Source organism: Aythya fuligula, chromosome 19 (assembly GCF_009819795.1).
Source record: "Aythya fuligula isolate bAytFul2 chromosome 19, bAytFul2.pri, whole genome shotgun sequence".
Taxonomy (NCBI): domain Eukaryota; kingdom Metazoa; phylum Chordata; class Aves; order Anseriformes; family Anatidae; genus Aythya; species Aythya fuligula.
This window is the reverse complement of record NC_045577.1, coordinates 4,982,370-4,999,570: the sequence shown is the minus strand read 5'-3', so window position 1 is coordinate 4,999,570 and position 17,201 is coordinate 4,982,370. Positions and strand designations below refer to the sequence as shown.

Below are 17,201 nucleotides of genomic sequence, written 5' to 3'. Positions count from 1 at the left end.
GAAGCATAGGGATAGCTGATTATTCCTCTAGCAATCTTGGAGATGCACATTTGAAGTAATTGTGGTTAATATCAGCTGGTATTTTCTTAAGGTGTACTGACCTTTTGGGAGCAGACCACTTTTAAACACGCTAATACCTGCCTGAGCCGTGTGGGGCTGGGCCTCTACCATCGCCTATGGGTGCCCACGCTGGGGTTTGGGAGCTGTGCTGGTGCTGGGAGGTTTGGGTCTGTTCTGCAACTGCTTGGAGAGGAGCAGCAGCAGCATTCAGGTGTGAGCGTGGGGCTGGCAGAGGCTGCCTTCATGCAGCAAGGCCTCAGTTTGGCAGAGGGCTTAAGGCAGGTTTTGGGATGCCTTCATGCAGGCAGACAAGCGCTTTGTGAAATGGACAGTCATGGGCAGCTTGCTAGGTTTGAGAAAGGCTGATGAGAAGGGTGGATGCGTTATGGAGCTATTGTAGACTTGATATTGGTGAGGATATGGTTGAACTTCATGTATAGACCCCTCTGCTTCCTCTGTGGGGTTGTACTGGTGCAGACTGGAGCATGAGATTGGCGGTGGTCGGACTGGGCAAAGTGTTGCGCATCTGATGTGAAGCAATGAACAGGCTGAGACAGGATTTTCCTTACATGTTAATGGTTTATTTGGCTATATCTGCATTATCTTAACTTCTAACTACCTGAGAGAAAGCCATTGTCAGTGGCCAGAACACAAGTCTGGGGGCTGCAGTGCCCAGCACAGGGCTCTGCTCTGGGCTTCAGCTCACGGCTTGGACGTCCTGGGGAAGGGGACAGCATCTCGCTGGCACTTCTCGATGGGCGGCACTGAACGCCTTTTCACGAGCATCACGGTCTGGAAAAGTACTGAGATGAGGCCCAACCTATAAGGAAAGGAGCAGATAGGGGATTGGTTACAGGGAGCAGCTGGCCGAGGAGAACAGGGTGTAGCACAAGCAGGGAAGAGACTGCAGATCAGTGCAAGGGTTTTTGACTGCTTGGGAAAACATCGCTTCAGCTGCAGTTAACCACTTAACATGTTTGAAATGGGGGCTGATTTTCTGATTTAACTTCAGGATATTTTTACTCTGCTCCAGTAACAAAATCCTGTAGTCTTACCACTGTCAGTTATGCCAGCATCTGAAAATGTCAGATGACTTAAGATGGACTCTGAAATAAACACGACTTATTTTCCATAACACAGGGTGTAGGTGCCTCATTGAGGGGGGGTGGGAAGGGTTCAGAGCTCCCAATGGGGTCAGGGACCTGTGTGTGACCTGCCCAACAGAACACAAGAGCAGTTTTCTCCTGGGAATCCCATTTGAGGTGGGGATGTGGTGAACAAATGACCATGACAAGGGGGAAGACGCTTGGTGGAGTTAAGTTCCAGGGCCCTTTCTGAGTGAGCTGTACCAGAGGTGTGGTTTACACAGTTGTGTGCAGCAAACACGTGCAGCAGATACTAGGTTTACTGTGATGTGAGCGTGTCTTTGTGTACAGGGTGGATTTACTGTGCGAGGCCACGGGCTTCACCTGCCCTGACCCAGTTCCTTGTGCCATATATCTGCCTTGTGTGGATGTGCAGAGCTTCCTCCTGCCTCCCCCACCCTGCTCAGGCTGGATGGATGTCAGGTTTTGCATATGTAATAATGCACAGCAGTCTCTGCCCTGGAAAGCTTGCTAGTGATCTCATTAATCAAGACAAACAAAGCATATTTAGCTATTCCCCCTCACTGGAGGAAGGTGTTCAGGTGCTTAAATATGCATTTGAGTGCCTAACTTCAGACAGTTGCTCTGGATGTTCTTGCTTTCCCACAAGTAGCAGTGGAGACATAACCCCTGTCGGGGTGGGGAGGCAGAACCAAGGCTGCTGAAAGGGGCGGGTGGCCCCTGGGAGCCCTCTGGAGCTGGCAGGGACAGTCCCCAGCCAGGCTGAGTCCGGCCTCCCATTAAAGATGCAGGAGATTTTCCTCTGACCTGCATGGAGACAGCTGGGATTGTTAGGAAAATCCACTGCGAGGACAAGCTGAGCTGCTTCTCTTGAAGGTGCCTCTGTGTTTCCAGCTGTGCTCCCTGCCCAGCGCCACCAGGAATGGGGCAGGGTGAAATTTCTGCATGGGATTGGGTTGAAGCCATGGGGGAGGAAAAAGCAGTCGGTTTGTTCCAGTCTTGGTACAAAGCTCCTGGGTGAGAAGTGTCACGCTGAGCCACTACCGACTGTAATTAAAATTAGCAGAGTCCTTGACAAAGTTGAGTGATGCCAGCTTCTGCCCTCAGCATGAGTAAGTGGGAAGCACCAGGTGTAAGACAGGGGACAAGTGTTTCTAAAAAATGAGAAACCCCCTCGTAATGAGGGATACCTGAGAAGTATGGATTAGTCCCAGGCCAATAATTAGGGACAAGATAAGGGTGTCCTTGGGTCAAAGGTCTTATTATGACAGACCGGTGTGAGAAGTCAGTGTCAGTGATGAATCCCCGTATCTGATTCTTCTAATTCATATTTTAAATGATGAACCCAAAGGTACTTTCTCTAGAGACAGCTGATGATCTTTACCATTACTCTGATGTGGTTATGGGCTGCTACACCAGGATTTTGTCTGAATCACAGACTTGGAGCATAGGCTGTAGAAGAATAGGAATGAAGTTTGTAGGCACCAGCTTGGCAGCGTTCTCTGCAGGATGATAGAGCTGCAACTGTTTTCCTCTGCTCATTAGAAGCAATGTTTTGCTCCTTCATTGTGTATTTTATTGACAAATTAAAACATGCAGGGCACTTGCAGCTAGGATATTGTAACACCTTGCTTCAAAGAATTAGAGGGGCAATAAACTTATTCCTCCTAAAGCTTCAATATGTATTTGGGGGACCATTTTCACTTGGGTTTCTCAGTTAATGTTCTAAATTGGAGGACTGCAGGTGACCACTTGCCAAGCATTAGTGCGACCATTTGCATGCTACAAGCAGAGATCAGTCTGTTAAAGGAGGGCTAATAAATTCTGGGTGAGATACAAAAGCAGCTCAGCTGGTACAGGGAAGGCAGAACTCCCCTGAGGCAGCACAGTACATGCCCCAGAGACTGTTTTTTTTTTTTGGGTGCTGTTGGAGTGGGGCCTGTGGACCTTGAGGTGGGTGCTGGGGTGCGTGGCAGCAGCTCTGCACTGTGAGCACCCTTGGGAACTCGGCCAGGTTAGCTTCTGGGGGGGAGTAAATGGGCTTTGCAAGGGGTTGGGGGGATTAATTGAGATAGCTGGATTAAGTGGTTTGAGGTGACTTGTGGGAGGTGTTGAGAAGGAGCCCGTGGACAGGACCGGAGCAGCGCTGGGCTCTCCTCCTGCTGGGGAAGGATCTGTGTGCGGCGGCACCCGCTCCTCTCCCGGCACCTGCCTGGCTCTGCGTGCTCAAAGGCAGCCTCCCAGCCTCGTACGATTTTTCACTTTAACAACAAAGCCGCCCCTAGACTCAGCCTGGTTTTTCCATCATCCATTTGATTGAATCCTTTTAGTGGGTGACAAAACACTTTCTTGAGCTCTCTTTACAGGAAACCAATCTCTCTTCCTTTTTCAAAACCTCCCTCATTTACAGGAGTCTAACAAATCCCGGGCCTTTTAAGTCCTTTCCTGTTTTTTTTCCCAAAACAACACAAAACAACAGCGTCACGTTTGTAGATTTTTCGGTGGGGAGGAGGGAATAAAATACACAATACGGGAGATGGGTGCTGTACATGCACTGCACCGAGCATCCCCGTGCAGACAAAAACGCGCGCGCGCATCGAGATGCAAATGATTTCCGTGAAGCTATCACTTGTAAAGCTTGACAGAAAATAATGAGAAACACTAAATCTTTTATAAGGTCAACACTCAAGCAGCTGTCAAACAAGAAAAGAATTTAGCGAAAGATCCGCAAAAACTTCCATCGCCTCATTAAATCCAACAGGGCCGGGGCCCGGCGTGGTGAGGAGGCACCGGGGCGCCTCCGTTTTGTGTCAGTAATTTGCGGCGGAGGAAGAGGGAAGACGAAACAGCCAGCGCCGAAGGGGCCTTGGGGGAGGCTGGGGAATCGTTAGTGCGCCAGGAGCGGCCTCGGCTCCTAATTGGAAGCATTGGGCATTATCAACGGAGGATTTGCCTCGGCTCCCTGACAGCTCTCTAGGCCTGGAATGATAGCCCACTTGTCAGTGTAAAAGACCATTAAAAACAAACCATTTTGATTTAATTGGAGGCGGTGCGCTGGGGGCCCAGGTGAGGCGCTTCATCAGCTGATGTTGGCTGCTGATGCCTTTTTCCCCCTGTATTGATGGCTTTTTTTTCCCCTCCCTTTCAAAAACTGTCTAGGAAAGAGAAAGAGGTGCTGAAAGATCCTTCACAGCTGCACCGAGAGTGGCTTTCAATAGGGTTGTCAACAAATGCCATGACAAGTTAGGGAGAGGCAGGTATTTTTAAAACAGACGTTATTCTGTCCAAGCTGAGCTGCGCTGGGAGGTGGCTGCTGGATTATTAGGGTTACAAATACCGCGGCTTCTCCTGGCAGTAGCGTGCCTAACCTGCTTAATGAACGGGCTGGATGGCTTCTCTCCACCTTTCTAATTTCAAGAAAGCGAGGAAATCCAGGACAAAGGGATCTGGGCTAAATGGTCCTTGTGTAGCAAAAATGGGAAGGATTCAGACTGCGCGCAGTAATTTTTGGCTGCTGTGTTTAATGCCCCACTGAGACTTTCCTTTTTTTTTTCCCTGCTTCCTGAAAATGGAGGCCATGTGTGTTTGCTGGACCACACTGGTCAGTCGGTCTGGGCGATAGTGCAAGTAAAGGAGAATTCAGGCACTCGAGCTGGAACCTGGCGTGTCGCCTGCTCGGCAGATGTCCCAGGGCTGGAGCGGAGCAGGCAGCTTTCACACCAACTGCGGGTTTTTGAGATTTGTAACACAGCCCCCTTTTGTGCCAGGCAAGAGTTTTACTCCAAGCAAAGTTGTTGGTTGGCAAATGGTGCCTCCACAGAAGGCAGAATTCCCTGAACAAAAACCTCCAGGCCATTTAAAAAGCAAATCTGGGAATCTGTATGGAGTGGTAGCAGTGGTAGGGGCTTACCTGAAAACAACACAGCATGTGAGGCTGCAAGTGCCCCAAATCTGTTCCTTCATGAGTGAATATCTCTACTGGCACCAGGCACTGGTTGCCAGCAGTTGCTGCCTTTGGACACGGGGGCTTGGATGCAGGTGGAGCCTGTCCTGGAGGTGGCCCAGGCTGTGAGGCTGCGTAGGGAGTGGTGGTGTGAGCTGTGCCTTGTGCTGCAGAGCCGGAGATGCTTGGTTCATTGTGGTCCTGGGGCTTCTGGAGTGGGGTTTCAGTTAGAGGCCAGATCTAAATATCTCCCCCCCTTTTATTTATTTTTTTTTTAAAGGGCTTTTGTGGTTGTTTATGTTCTGTTTACTGGTGCCAACCAGGAGATGTTGGAGAGCAGAGAATGATGGGCTACTGCATCTGTGAGGGGAAGGAAGGACCGAGCATGGGAGAGGGGAGTGCAGGGTGCAGTGAGGTGGTTGAGTGTGAAATGATAGTGGCAGAGACTGGACAACAGAAATGCCTTGCTGTGACTTGAGTGATTATATTGTAGTTCTAGCTGTTGGGCAAAACAAGAAAACCCAAAGAATCTCCTTAAAGCAAGATAATTTAGAGCTGGTTATCAGGGCCTGGAGTGTGCATTTAGTTACAGATGGCCACAATGTGGTAGGTGACACCTACATTGTTGCCCCAGTGGAGAAGCGCAGGGATCAGGACCTGGGTAGCAAGGTTTCGACTTAGTTGGGACCTTGTAGGGTTTTGTATTTAATTTGAGTTGTGCCTGTTGCAGGCAGGGCAGCCCTGAAGGCCCGTGGAGCTGCTCTGGGTTGGACAGGGACCCACTGATTCATTTCGCTTGGGCCACTGATCAGCCATCTGGTGCCACTGATTTTTAGTCAGCCAAAATCCCAGCTGAAGAGAGGCTTGATCTGGTACCATGGTGACAGCAAGCTCTTGAACTCATTGCGCTGGTCTTCAAGTGCTATCAAGGCCACAGGAGACAAGTTTTCTAACACTCCAACTCCATGAAGTCCTGTTGTCCTCCTCAAGCCTGGGAGGGTAAATGGTGCCTCGGAAAAGCCAGCCCAGTGTGTGCTGTGCGCATCAAGCACGGGTTAGTGTAGCACAGTCTGTGGCTTTTCTGACAACAATTGCAGGATTACATGAGCTGTGCTTGTCAGTTCAGCTCTTCAGACAAAAATAGAGGTAAGGCATTAAAAAAAAATGCACAACATTTTTTTGTGTGTGTGTTAAACCTCAACTGTTAATCCTGATGAAGGATCAGGCTGTGAGCACATATCGGATCCCTGGTGAGAATCAAATTCTGGAGCCCAGAATTTTGCTGCAAAGTTTATACAGTGGGGATTCCTCTAATTACTTTCACTGGAAATTTACCTGACAGAGCTTTCCCAGGTAATGCAAGGCATACGCGGGAGAGCCGCTCAGCCGTTGACAGAGCCTTTGATTTTGTGCCAGGTTGCAAATTAAGTCTTTTGCCAAGGTACCCGAACACTTGCTCGTCAATTGCTTATCGCTTATTCATATCGCGCATCGAGCGCAGCTCGTTTCATCTGCTGGGGAAGGCAATGCGTGTTGACAAAAGTGTTGTCCAAAGTTGCTGCATTTTTCTTTCCTCCCTCTGTCTGGTCAAGTAAACAAGAATATTCTCCCTGGAAAGCCACCTTGAACGTCTGTGCAAGTTGGAATTCTCTAATGAGCGAAGAAAAAATAAACCTCGTGTGTGTCACTGACACATGGTGTGCAGAGCTGCTTTGACACACGGGCAGATTCTGTCCTTTTACATCACTGCTGCGTGAGGTGTTGCTACCAAAATAAATGCCCTTCTGAGCTGACTTCACAGAGCCCTGAAAATCTATTGTCGAGTGGCCAGTGCTGAGCACTGGTTTGGATTATGACTATTAAAAATTCAGATGGAGGCAGCTGAAGCTCACCCTGGACTGCCTCTCTGCAGACGGCAAGGCTGTGGGGATGCTGTATTTTGGCAGCAACATATTTTCCAGAATTTGATGCTGAGGATGCCATTCTGCTCAGACCAACACAATGCTAGCGACGGGTGATGTGAGGACAGGGCACATGGCATGAGCTGGGGGCAGAAGGTTTTCTCTGTGATGGGTATCTGAGCTCTTATAGTCCCCCGAGAATGTAGTCCTACATTGACAAAAAATAGTCTTGGTGCACAGTTCTAGCTGTGATCACAAAACCTGAGCCCAGGAATCTGGTCACTGCAGGCAGAGCAAGGCAGAGGCCTTTGCCTTGGGGAGTGACTGAGGAAGGGGAGTAGAAACATCTTGCTGAGGTGAATAAGGAGTTAACTTCTGCTGGGATTTGTAATAAATTAAAAAAAACCTTTCCCTAATGAACTGCCCGCCAGGACGTGACTGGCTCCCCACGACCTGCTTGTCTCAGTGAGCTGGGGGCCCAGGAGACCCGGCGGCAGGTCAGACCTCCAGAGCGAGACGCGGAGCAGGAGCGCGCGACCCTGGTGCGCGAGAGCCTGTAACCCACACGGTTGGCTTAATAGCCTGGGCCATTATTCTAAAGCAGTGGGGCTGAAACCTAAATCCAAATGAAAACATAGTCAATTTGTCTGTACTTTAGCGACTGAATGGCTGGGTAATGCCATGCAGCCCTGGCAATGTAGGGAGCAGGCAGAGGCAATTAGCGGGGAGGGCAGAGCTCCTTTGTTTTCTCTTCTGCTTGCTCTGAGCTCTAGCACAGTGCCAGGTCTTGCATGGACCTAGTGGTAAGTCCAGCTTAACAGGCACTTGGCTATCTGCAAGAGGAGACGATGGGAGCAGAAAAATCTTCCTTGATGATCTTTATGGGTTTAGAAGGAACAACATTTTCCTGTTGCACCCTGCTTTGAATTACAGCCACCTCGCTAACAGGTTGTTCTGCAGGCTCAGAGCAAGCCAGGCTGTGAAAGGCATCTTGTAGCTGATAGGCAATATTAGAGGGAGCACAAGGATGAGTAGCTTGAGGACATGTTGCACCCCTGTGCCTTGCACCAGCCTCAGGTCACATGGAAAATAGCATAAATAATGGCTGTGGGGTTGGGGGCAAGGGATTCTTTCAATGTTCTTGCCGAGAGTTAAGTTCTTCCCAGGCCATGAGCACCTTGTATAATGGCCAGAGCAGGACAATCTCACTGACAGACAGTAGGAAATATGCAGATGGAGTCTGCTAATGAGCTTGACTTCAGCTTAGTTCTTCTGAAAACTACAAGATCTGTTTTAGTCAGGTGTATTTGCTTGGACAGTGAATTGACTTGTTCTGCAGCTCCTCAGCTATCAAAGTGACTTTCACAGTGCAGCTTTTTGGTAGAGAAAGCAAGACACCTGGTCAGATGGGAGCCTTGCCATTATTGCTATCAGCTTTTGGTGATCCTGAGGAGGCCTTGTAGGGGTGGTGGGGAGTCTGAGAAAGGGGAGCAGCTCTAAGAGGCCTTGTAATTCAAAGCAGTTGCCTTAAATACCTGTGGTGAGCTTTCTGCCATTTCATGTACAACTTTGCCCTATTCAGAAACTTCTCTGGCCTCTGTAAATTGGAGGATGGAAGAGCACCTGAGACCTGTACTGACTGTATTGAGTTTTTGTTTTTTTTAGTGGTGTAGACTAAATACAGTGTTTTGGTAAATTACCTACAGCAGCCGATGCTGACAACTGTCTTCCCCAGGTCACTGAATTGCTTCTAGGAAAGCTATAAGTTAGTTATCCACCACCATGTTAAGGCCTGAGAAAGATTTAATGAGAATAAAACTGGCATAGGAACAAACTTCCTTGCCTCTTTGGAGCACTGCTCTTTTTTGTCATCCCTGTAGTGGAGGGGATAGTAGCGAGTGACTGCTGGAGTCCCTGGGTTTGGCTGAGTTTGGATGAAGGGCCAGCTTGTCTTTCAAGGCTATTGCACCACCCCCCATGTAAAAAACCTGATAGAGATGGTTAAGGCACAGTTTAGAGACTATCAAATGCTTTTTGAAGCCATCAACTTTCCTTGGGGTGTTGCTGCTCATAACTGGGCAAACTCTTATGGATGCTTGAGATCATTTTCCCATGGAGAAAACCATGTACTGAAACTCAACTGAGCAATGAATTTCCTGATCCAAGTTCTAACATGAATAGTGCATGTTAGATCTGCAGCTGGGGAAAGGTAAACCATCCAGGTTAATGCAATGAGAAAGGAATGAGGCAAATCTGTAGATGCCAGGCAAAACAAGTTGCTCCTCCTCCCCTAGATGCGTTCCTAAGAAGGAAAGGAAGAGGAGAGAGGAGAAAGACTCAAGTGGTGTCTGAGACCTGTGGCTGGGGGAAGAACCCAAGCGCAGTCCTGGATGAAACAAAAGGGAAAGCATGAAGAAAAACAGAAGCTGAAAAATGAATAGTGATGGAAAGGTCTGGGGTGAGAGGAGCTCTAAAGAGGAGGCTTGCCCCAGTATCTCGTGTGACTTACACAATCTGTTTAACAGCGATCGGTCATGTTCTTTCCCTGACACTAGCCGCAGCAGCAGCTTTGTGCTGACAGGCAGCTGGGATAAATGATTACTGACATATGCTAATCGGACAGTCTTAGACAGGATGTAAAAGGAATACATCAAGGTGGTGCAAAACATATTTCTTGGTTGAAACTCTCCAACTTGTACAAGTAAATTAGCTTCAGGAAGTCACAAGGCTCCTTCATTGTTTTAAACTGCAGTTAAAAATCAACAGCAGAGCAAAAAAAATAAATAAATTAAAATAAAATCCCAGAACTATCAGAACAAGGGCTAGGGCAGAGGGCTGAGAGACTCTTTGCAGTGGTATCTATCAATGCCAGATATGATTTTGGCCATGTAAACTCCCTCCAGGGCTTCGATGCTTTCAGACTTTCTGGTGTCTTTCTATTTTCCCTGCCCAGTTCTTCTCCCTTCCTTTGTAAAATGCCCCCTAGCTCTTCACTTGAAGTTTCCCTGTAATTTACACCACAAACAAAGCTAACAGAATTTGAACAAGTACCCCAGAGCACAGCAAGATGCAGAGATGAGTTCAGGGAGATGTTCAGATCCCATTGCTAAAACAAGAAATCTTCACCCTGGCTCTTATTTGGATCAATTAAAGGAAGTGTCACGCACATCTGTAGCCTGGCTAGGCCCTCCGCTTGGTCACAGGGTGAATATTGTCAATCAGGTAGTTTAGATAGGTATCGAGAGCAGGTATCAGGAAACTTGTAGTTCTTGGGGTGAAAATGCTTCTTGAGACACATTAATCTGGTGTGGCTTGAATTAGTTATGCTGAGAGCTGATAAAATGTCAGACTACCTAAAAGTAGGTTTGATTGTTTCACTCAGGTAGGGCAGTTGCAGAAATACCAGGAGGGAACAAAGGTCATGCCAACACTAATGGGGAAGTATAGCAAGATGCTTCTAATCTGGTAAAGATCACAGAAGAGTACACATTTTAGAAAATCAGTCATTAAGCCCTTCTTAGTCAACTGCTGCTTCTCTTCCAGGCCTGATGTCTGCAGAAAGCATCCTACCCTGAAGTCCGATAGGGGCTGGAGTTTAAGCACATCCAGTGTGGGAACACTTTAGGGTCTGAGTTTCAGGGAGCTCTGCAGTAAGAGCTTCATGTCTACCCTCACGTGATAAGGGTATTACCAGGGAACACAGGCAAGTTTAGAAAGTGTCTCTGAGTTCAACCAAGTACTCCATACCTTCTCCAGGTGGGGCAGGTGCCAGAAGGACTCCTCCTTCACAGGTACTGGCTGTTTTCGGAGAACTGTGGTACGAGTTTCATGCAATTTGTCTTTCTGGAATCAAAGATACACCAGAACAGGCTGAAATGGCTGCGCAGCTATATACATCAGGTTGGTGTCTTGAAACATAATCATGCTGGGATGAACTAGTCTAAAAGTCACTTTGGACTGATGATTGCTAGTTCCTGGTCTGGGTGGTCTTTCGTGTCCATGCAGCTAATGCTGATATCTACAGCACACTGAGGAAAATGTAGGCAACTGCCAACTCTGAGCTTTATGTGGCATCTCAGTGAGGTGACCACTGCCTGCTAGGAGCCCTGAGCTACGGCCCTGGCTCATCACTAGCTGGGAGAGTTGTTTCTACCACTGCAACCACAGGGAAGATTTCTTGACTGATGTGTTTCTCTCGTGATTAATTGCAATGTACAGTACTTGATGGTCCCAGTACAAGCCAGTGTAGGTACCTGGTGAATGTCTTGGCAAAAAATATTCTGTGCAACTGCACAAAACCCTGGGGAATCTGTTTGCTTTGTGCTCTGGTTTGTAGGTATGTGTTACTTAACCCAGTAATTGGGGGCTGCAAGCTTCAGGAACTTGATGGAGAGAACTTAGTGATTAAAACATCAGTCATTACTAGATAAGTTAGGGATGCATTTTTCCAACATTCTGGGCTTGTGCGTTCATAAAATAGCTGCTAATTAAGAACACTGTATTGCACTTCCACTATAAAGCATACTTTGTGATGGCAGTAAGCCCATTGAAATTGGTCATTACCATATTAGCTCGACTCTTCCTTGAGTCATTAACTAATAAAACAGTCATTGGCTGCTTTTAAATGTTATTACAATATTGCTATGTTTAACAGCTCTAACAACTGCTCAGGGTGTGTGCATCCACTGTGACATGCCAGGATCAAGGCTGGTGCTGGTCCTTCGAACATTTGGCTGCTCCATCCTTTTGTCCACTGCTGCAGGTAACCTGAGCAGAGCTGATGCTGTCCAAGGACAATCTGCAAGGCTTCTGGCAAGAGGATGGCATTAAATACCAAAGATAACTTGAAACCTAATGCTTTGTTGCAGCAGAGCTTTTAGTATTGTGATGCAAAAAGAGCTAGAGCCTCCATTTTAATTGATAACAGGAGTTTAGCTGGGCACCCTGTGACCAGGGACATATTGATGCAGACAGATGCTTAATGATAGCTAAAATGGTGTCTCTGTGGGACAGGTGCCTAAGCCTTTTGGAAGGCTTTGACCAAAGCACCACTGTCCTGAGCTTGCTCAGCTCCTGTGTATACCTTCAGATACAATAATACTTTAAAATAAACCTTTCCTTTTGTCTCCAGTGCACTTTCAGGCATGCACACTGCAATTTTCACATCTGGTGCTCACTCCCACAGCATTACTCTGCAGGATGTGCTCTGGCTGGAGCCAGGCCCATCTTTGCTCAGAAGCAGCTGATTTTTATTAGGCTTTGCCAGCCTTCTAGCAGTCAGGGAAAATGGTTTCTCAGCTGGGACTGCTCACTGTGATGGGGAGAAAGAAGCCCATCTACTGTGGGATGGGACAGGGGGAGTTCATGGCTGGTAGCAAGCAGCTGTTGGAGTATTATTACCTTTTTCTTTTCCACTCGCAGGGCTGCTGTCAGTGCTCTCTGCTGCTCCATCCACAGCTCCTTGTATTTGTGTTGGAGGACGTCAAAAAAGGGAGTGGAAGGCCTGGAAAAAATGTTCAAAGTACAATCATATAATCTCCAGGGTTAATGCCTCTCTCTACCTCCCTGTGCTGATTCCCTTCCCTGCTCCTGAAAAATGTGAGTGGTGAAAATGTGACTGCTGTGGTGTACAAAGAAGCCCAAACAGATGCACTGGGTGAGAGGACAACTGACAATCTGAGTCTGGAATTAAAACAGACTGGGACATTGTCAGGTGTCTGCAGCACAAAGGGGAGCTGAATGACTGAGCCCCTCTGGTGCCCCAGTTGCACAGAGCAGATTTATTTGCCTCTTGAAACAGGGCACCAGCAAGTGTCCCAGCCAGTGGGGGCAGCAGCAGGGGGACTGCAGATGACTACAACTCTAGATAAATGGTAAAATTAAGAAGTCAATTTATTTTGGGTCAGTTTACCTACACTAAGCTGGCATTAACCTGACCAAGTTGCAGCAAAGCTGTGGCCCAGATTTGCTGAGCCTTGCTTTTGCCAAGGGAGGATGCTTTAACTTCATCAGCCACTGTGGGAGGTAGAATTGGCAGTGGCAGCAGTGGAACAGCAGGGCTCTTGCCTTGAGGACAGCATATCGCTTATCACTGCGGTTGTGGTGCTGTTCCTCTCCCCCAGAAGCAAACATTAGAAATCCCAAGGGAGAAAGTGACGGAGGACCTGCAGCTGAAATTTTATCGGTCTTTGTCCTTGCACACCCTGCTGGGGAGGGACTTTTTCTATCTCAGCAGCAGCCAACAACATTGTGGAGCAACCAGCTTTGCTCACACTTGTAGCTTGCCGTGCCTTCAGCTGCTTTCCTGGAGCAGCAAGGCAGCAGGGCTTTCCCTGCCTGAGCAGGGATCTGAGCTGGGCTAAATGCTGGGTGGTTCTGGGCCACCAGAAAGTGGCTTTCTGGAGAGAGCTCGTGCACCAGGCCACAAGTGAGCTGGTGCTTCAATGGTTTTGTCAGCAATTGGCCTGAAATCATCAGCAGCCAGCTTTTAGCGGTCTGGAGGATCCTTGACAGTAGCGGAAGGCGCCAGCAGGGCATATGCAAATAGTAACTCTTCTGCTTCTTGTTCCTTCACCCCTGTGGTGACTTTTATTACTTAATTATTGCACACCACATGCTTCAAAACAGCCTAATCTATGGTCGTGTTTTCTAATGATACTAGATGTGCAATCCAGCAATATACATCCCAAGGGGGCATTCATATCAGAGGAGACATCCTTCTGCGGACCGCCCGTTTCATAGATCACATGCTGCAGGGCTTTTCAAGGCTTTGCCTACAAAAGAGCTGCATTGCTCCAGACTGTCACCTGGGGACACCTTGTGCCAAAGGGGACACTGACATTTACCCTCGGCTTCCCTTATGGTTTGGTATTTCATGCTGATCACAGCTGGGCTAAAATATCTACAAAGGATTAAAAGATGTGGCATAGCTGTGGTTGAGCACCTCATTGTATGGTGTAAATTTGGTAGTCCTTGCACGTGCTTGTGGTGAGCCTTGTGGGCTTGTTTCCTTGGTCTGACCCTTCGCTTTCCAAGGCAGGAGCTTTCCTGGTGTGTGTGAATAGCAGGGAGGGATGCAGGAGAACACGGAGCCTTTGTGTGTGGTGTTTGATTATTGATTTTTGTGATGGCTGAGTGTTTTCACCTCTCCATGGAGGTGACTTTTACCATCTCTGGTGGACCAGCCAGTTGGTGACTGATTAGTCCACAGCTGGCTTGTAAGTAAATGCTTGAAAGGACACATTTGGGTTGATGCTCTTCAGAGACTCTTCCCTGCCGTGTGATTAATCGCATTTAAATCCTGATCCAGCAAAGTATAGAATCATGCCTGGAATAATACATGCATGAACTGTCTCTGGGAAATTAGTAGGGATGACTCGTGTGCTTAGTTATATGTACGGGTTCTCGTGGGCTGTAAGATGCAGTGCTTGATCTGGCTTTTCCTGCCTCCTTAGAGAGAAACATTGAGAAAGTGGGGCAGGGAGCAGGGGATATCAGGCAACACTTTGACTAAGGTTACTGGAGAAATTTTAGCGAGGCAGCTTTTTCTTTGTAGGTCAAATGCTGCTACCGTTGGGGTGGACGGGGAGTTCTGGCCCTGATATCGGTGTCGTTTGGTGGTGTGGCTCACTGCAGCTGGCCTAGGGGAAAATGTCCTCTCACCTTAATGTTACTTGAGGACAGGAATGAACTGCTTGTATGCTCCGTTTCCCTCTGTCACCCTGCCCAGATGTCGCTGCTCTGAGCTGGGAGGATTTTGCTGTTACTGTCTGGGGCTGCTGGTTTTTGGGGGTGGGGGTGTAGGCAGAGAGCCATCTGCTGAAAGCACTTATTGTGGATTAAAACCTGTCTCATTCAGAGCAACTCAGATCTCCTTGTTTTGGCACAAGCATCCTGCCACAGAAAGGGAAGGGAAAGAAAGTTCTGATAGGATGTAACAAATTATTTATAATTGTCGGAAAAAATAATCAGCCGCTTCCTTTTATAGTCAAATAGTTGGAGCCACTTCTAATGTTGACATTTCCTAAATATTTTAGAATTTATCTATGCACATTTTCAAAACTATTATCCCTGAAACAGTCCCTGTCTCTTTAATAGACTCTCTAATTTACTTTCAAGAGTGAGGCTATAGACCTATTTTCAACTGAAATGACAAGCGCCTGCTTACTTGGTTATACAATGTGGTGTGCTAGTCTGCCAGAAATCTCCTGGAAACGAAGCTGCAGCTGTTCTAATAGGCTATTTTACTGTGAAAACAATGTTAAAAAGTATAATAAAGTATTAACAATATTAAAATAAAACAGTGTAGGCCTTAAATGAGCTACAAACTAGTTAAATCTATTCTATTCAATATGAGCCTTCAGTGCTTTGCAGCTGATACCTCAGAGCTGGGATTTATCTAAAATGAAGGCACCAGGGACATGCAAGGGAAATGGTAATTATAATTTGCAAACATTAGGCTGACACTTTTTTGTGTATGTGTGTATAAATTCTGACAGCTGTGATTTGTGCGGTGTGCCAAATAGTGCACCACCAAGCCGGGAAGGGCTCCCTTTCTGGCAGGCCATCCTCAGAGCAGCAGCTCATTAAAACTTTGGAGAAGGAGAAGTTGCCGAAAACAGGAAGGCGTCAGAACCATCTGAGGGACTTTTGGTACACGCTTGTTGAAAGGTGTTTGAGAAGAGAGCCTTGGGTCTGACAAACTGGAATTTTAGTACGCCTCTCCGTTCACAGTGGGGCAAAATAATTGGTCATCAGTGACTACTAATTTGGTTTAGTAGCCAGAGGCATTTTTTTTCTTCCCAGAAAATCAATGACAGTGCCGAGGTCTGTTCAACGTGATTCAGCTCAAGACGGGTCCTCATTTAGCTCTTGATGCTTCTTCCACTGGAGACAGCTATTTTGTTAAAATGAAATTAAAATCTATCTATAATGCTCAGCTCTGAGAGCGGCACCCGTCAATGCCATGCTGCTCTTGAGGTTTCAAGGTTGTCAGTCTCCCCTCAAACTTATTTTCAAAGGTTTATACATCAGCGGGGGAAAAAAAGGTACTTGGCAAAAGTGGATACAAAGGACTTGTGCTCAGGAAGGGTTTTTATACTGGCTTAAAAGATGCAATCAATTTTATTGCTGTATTGTAAAAGGGTAAAAACTTGACTTGAGATTGCTTTTTTTTTTTTCTTGTATTATTCAAAAGCACAAGGGCTCATAAATATTTTAATGCAAACTACAGCCCTTGGATTTTCCTGGTAGCCCTCCAGCCAGTGCAGCACAGCTCCTGCCTTACTCTGCCCACTGATGGTCAGGACGGGCTCTGGTGGGGAGCAGAGGACACTTGCATGGGCATTGACTCTCTGGTGGCTGCGTGGTTTTGGGGCTGCACCAAAAGCCCTGCTCCCACGTGTGACCCTCTAATTTCAAGGGCAGCTTAGTGACAGCAGGCTCTGGCACTGCATGGGTGCCTATACAGTAGATAAATCATATCACTGATATTTTTACAGTTGTGATATCAAAGCTGTGTTACAACACCAACAGCTATCCTGAAACTTTAACCCTTTCTTGAAAGGTTAATGAGGCTTCATTTTCTTAGAGTCAGCCCTTGCTAGTGTCTTTCAATCTGAGATCATTTCATCTTGGTGTACAGCCAGGATCCTCATTTGGGGTCTTCAGCTCACAGAGCTGTAAGAGGCACAGCCTTTGTACCCCTTCCTCACGTCCATTGTAGTGTGAAGGATTTATCCCATGGTGGTACTGTCCATACAGAGCTCTCTGTCCTGTCTTGTGGCTTGGATGGCCAAGCTGGCGCTCTCACCAGCACAGATCAGTTTCTTGCTGGGAACCAGTTTGGTATCCAGTGTGGGGCTCCTCGGTGCAGCCGGCATAGATTATGTTCAGCAAATAAAGCACAAGCTGGGGTCTGTGATTCTGCTTGGGGCCTTGGGGTACCACCAATGCACACAGCACTGAGGCATTAATGCTGTGGTCCCTCTGCCCTGAAAGGGTGTTTATAGTACAGGAAAACTCTGATTACAGTTCCCTTGTACTGCTATATTGTCTCCCTTCCTCCCTTGTTACTGATGGGCTAGAGCTAGCAATCTATCTACCATTAATTTGTCTCTGTGTAGCCCAGCAGGAATCTGGGGCATGATTACAGCTCTGGCCCTTGTGTGAGAGCCGGCACGGCCCCGGCAT

The 17,201-nt window shown here is 47.4% G+C and overlaps 1 protein-coding gene across 1 annotated transcript in view; it reads right to left on the bottom strand.

Moving 5' to 3' along the window:
• Positions 1–746: 746 nt before the first annotated feature.
• Positions 747–17,201, bottom strand: part of CFAP77 (cilia and flagella associated protein 77) — a 60,375-nt gene continuing 43,920 nt past the window's right edge. Inside the window, exons 4-6 of the mRNA XM_032200512.1 lie at positions 12,411–12,513; positions 10,758–10,853; positions 747–880 (exon numbers count right to left, since the gene is read on the bottom strand). Coding sequence (XP_032056403.1) covers positions 758–880; positions 10,758–10,853; positions 12,411–12,513 — 322 coding nt within the window. The 3' untranslated portion in view covers positions 747–757. The remainder of the gene's footprint in view (positions 881–10,757; positions 10,854–12,410; positions 12,514–17,201) is intronic.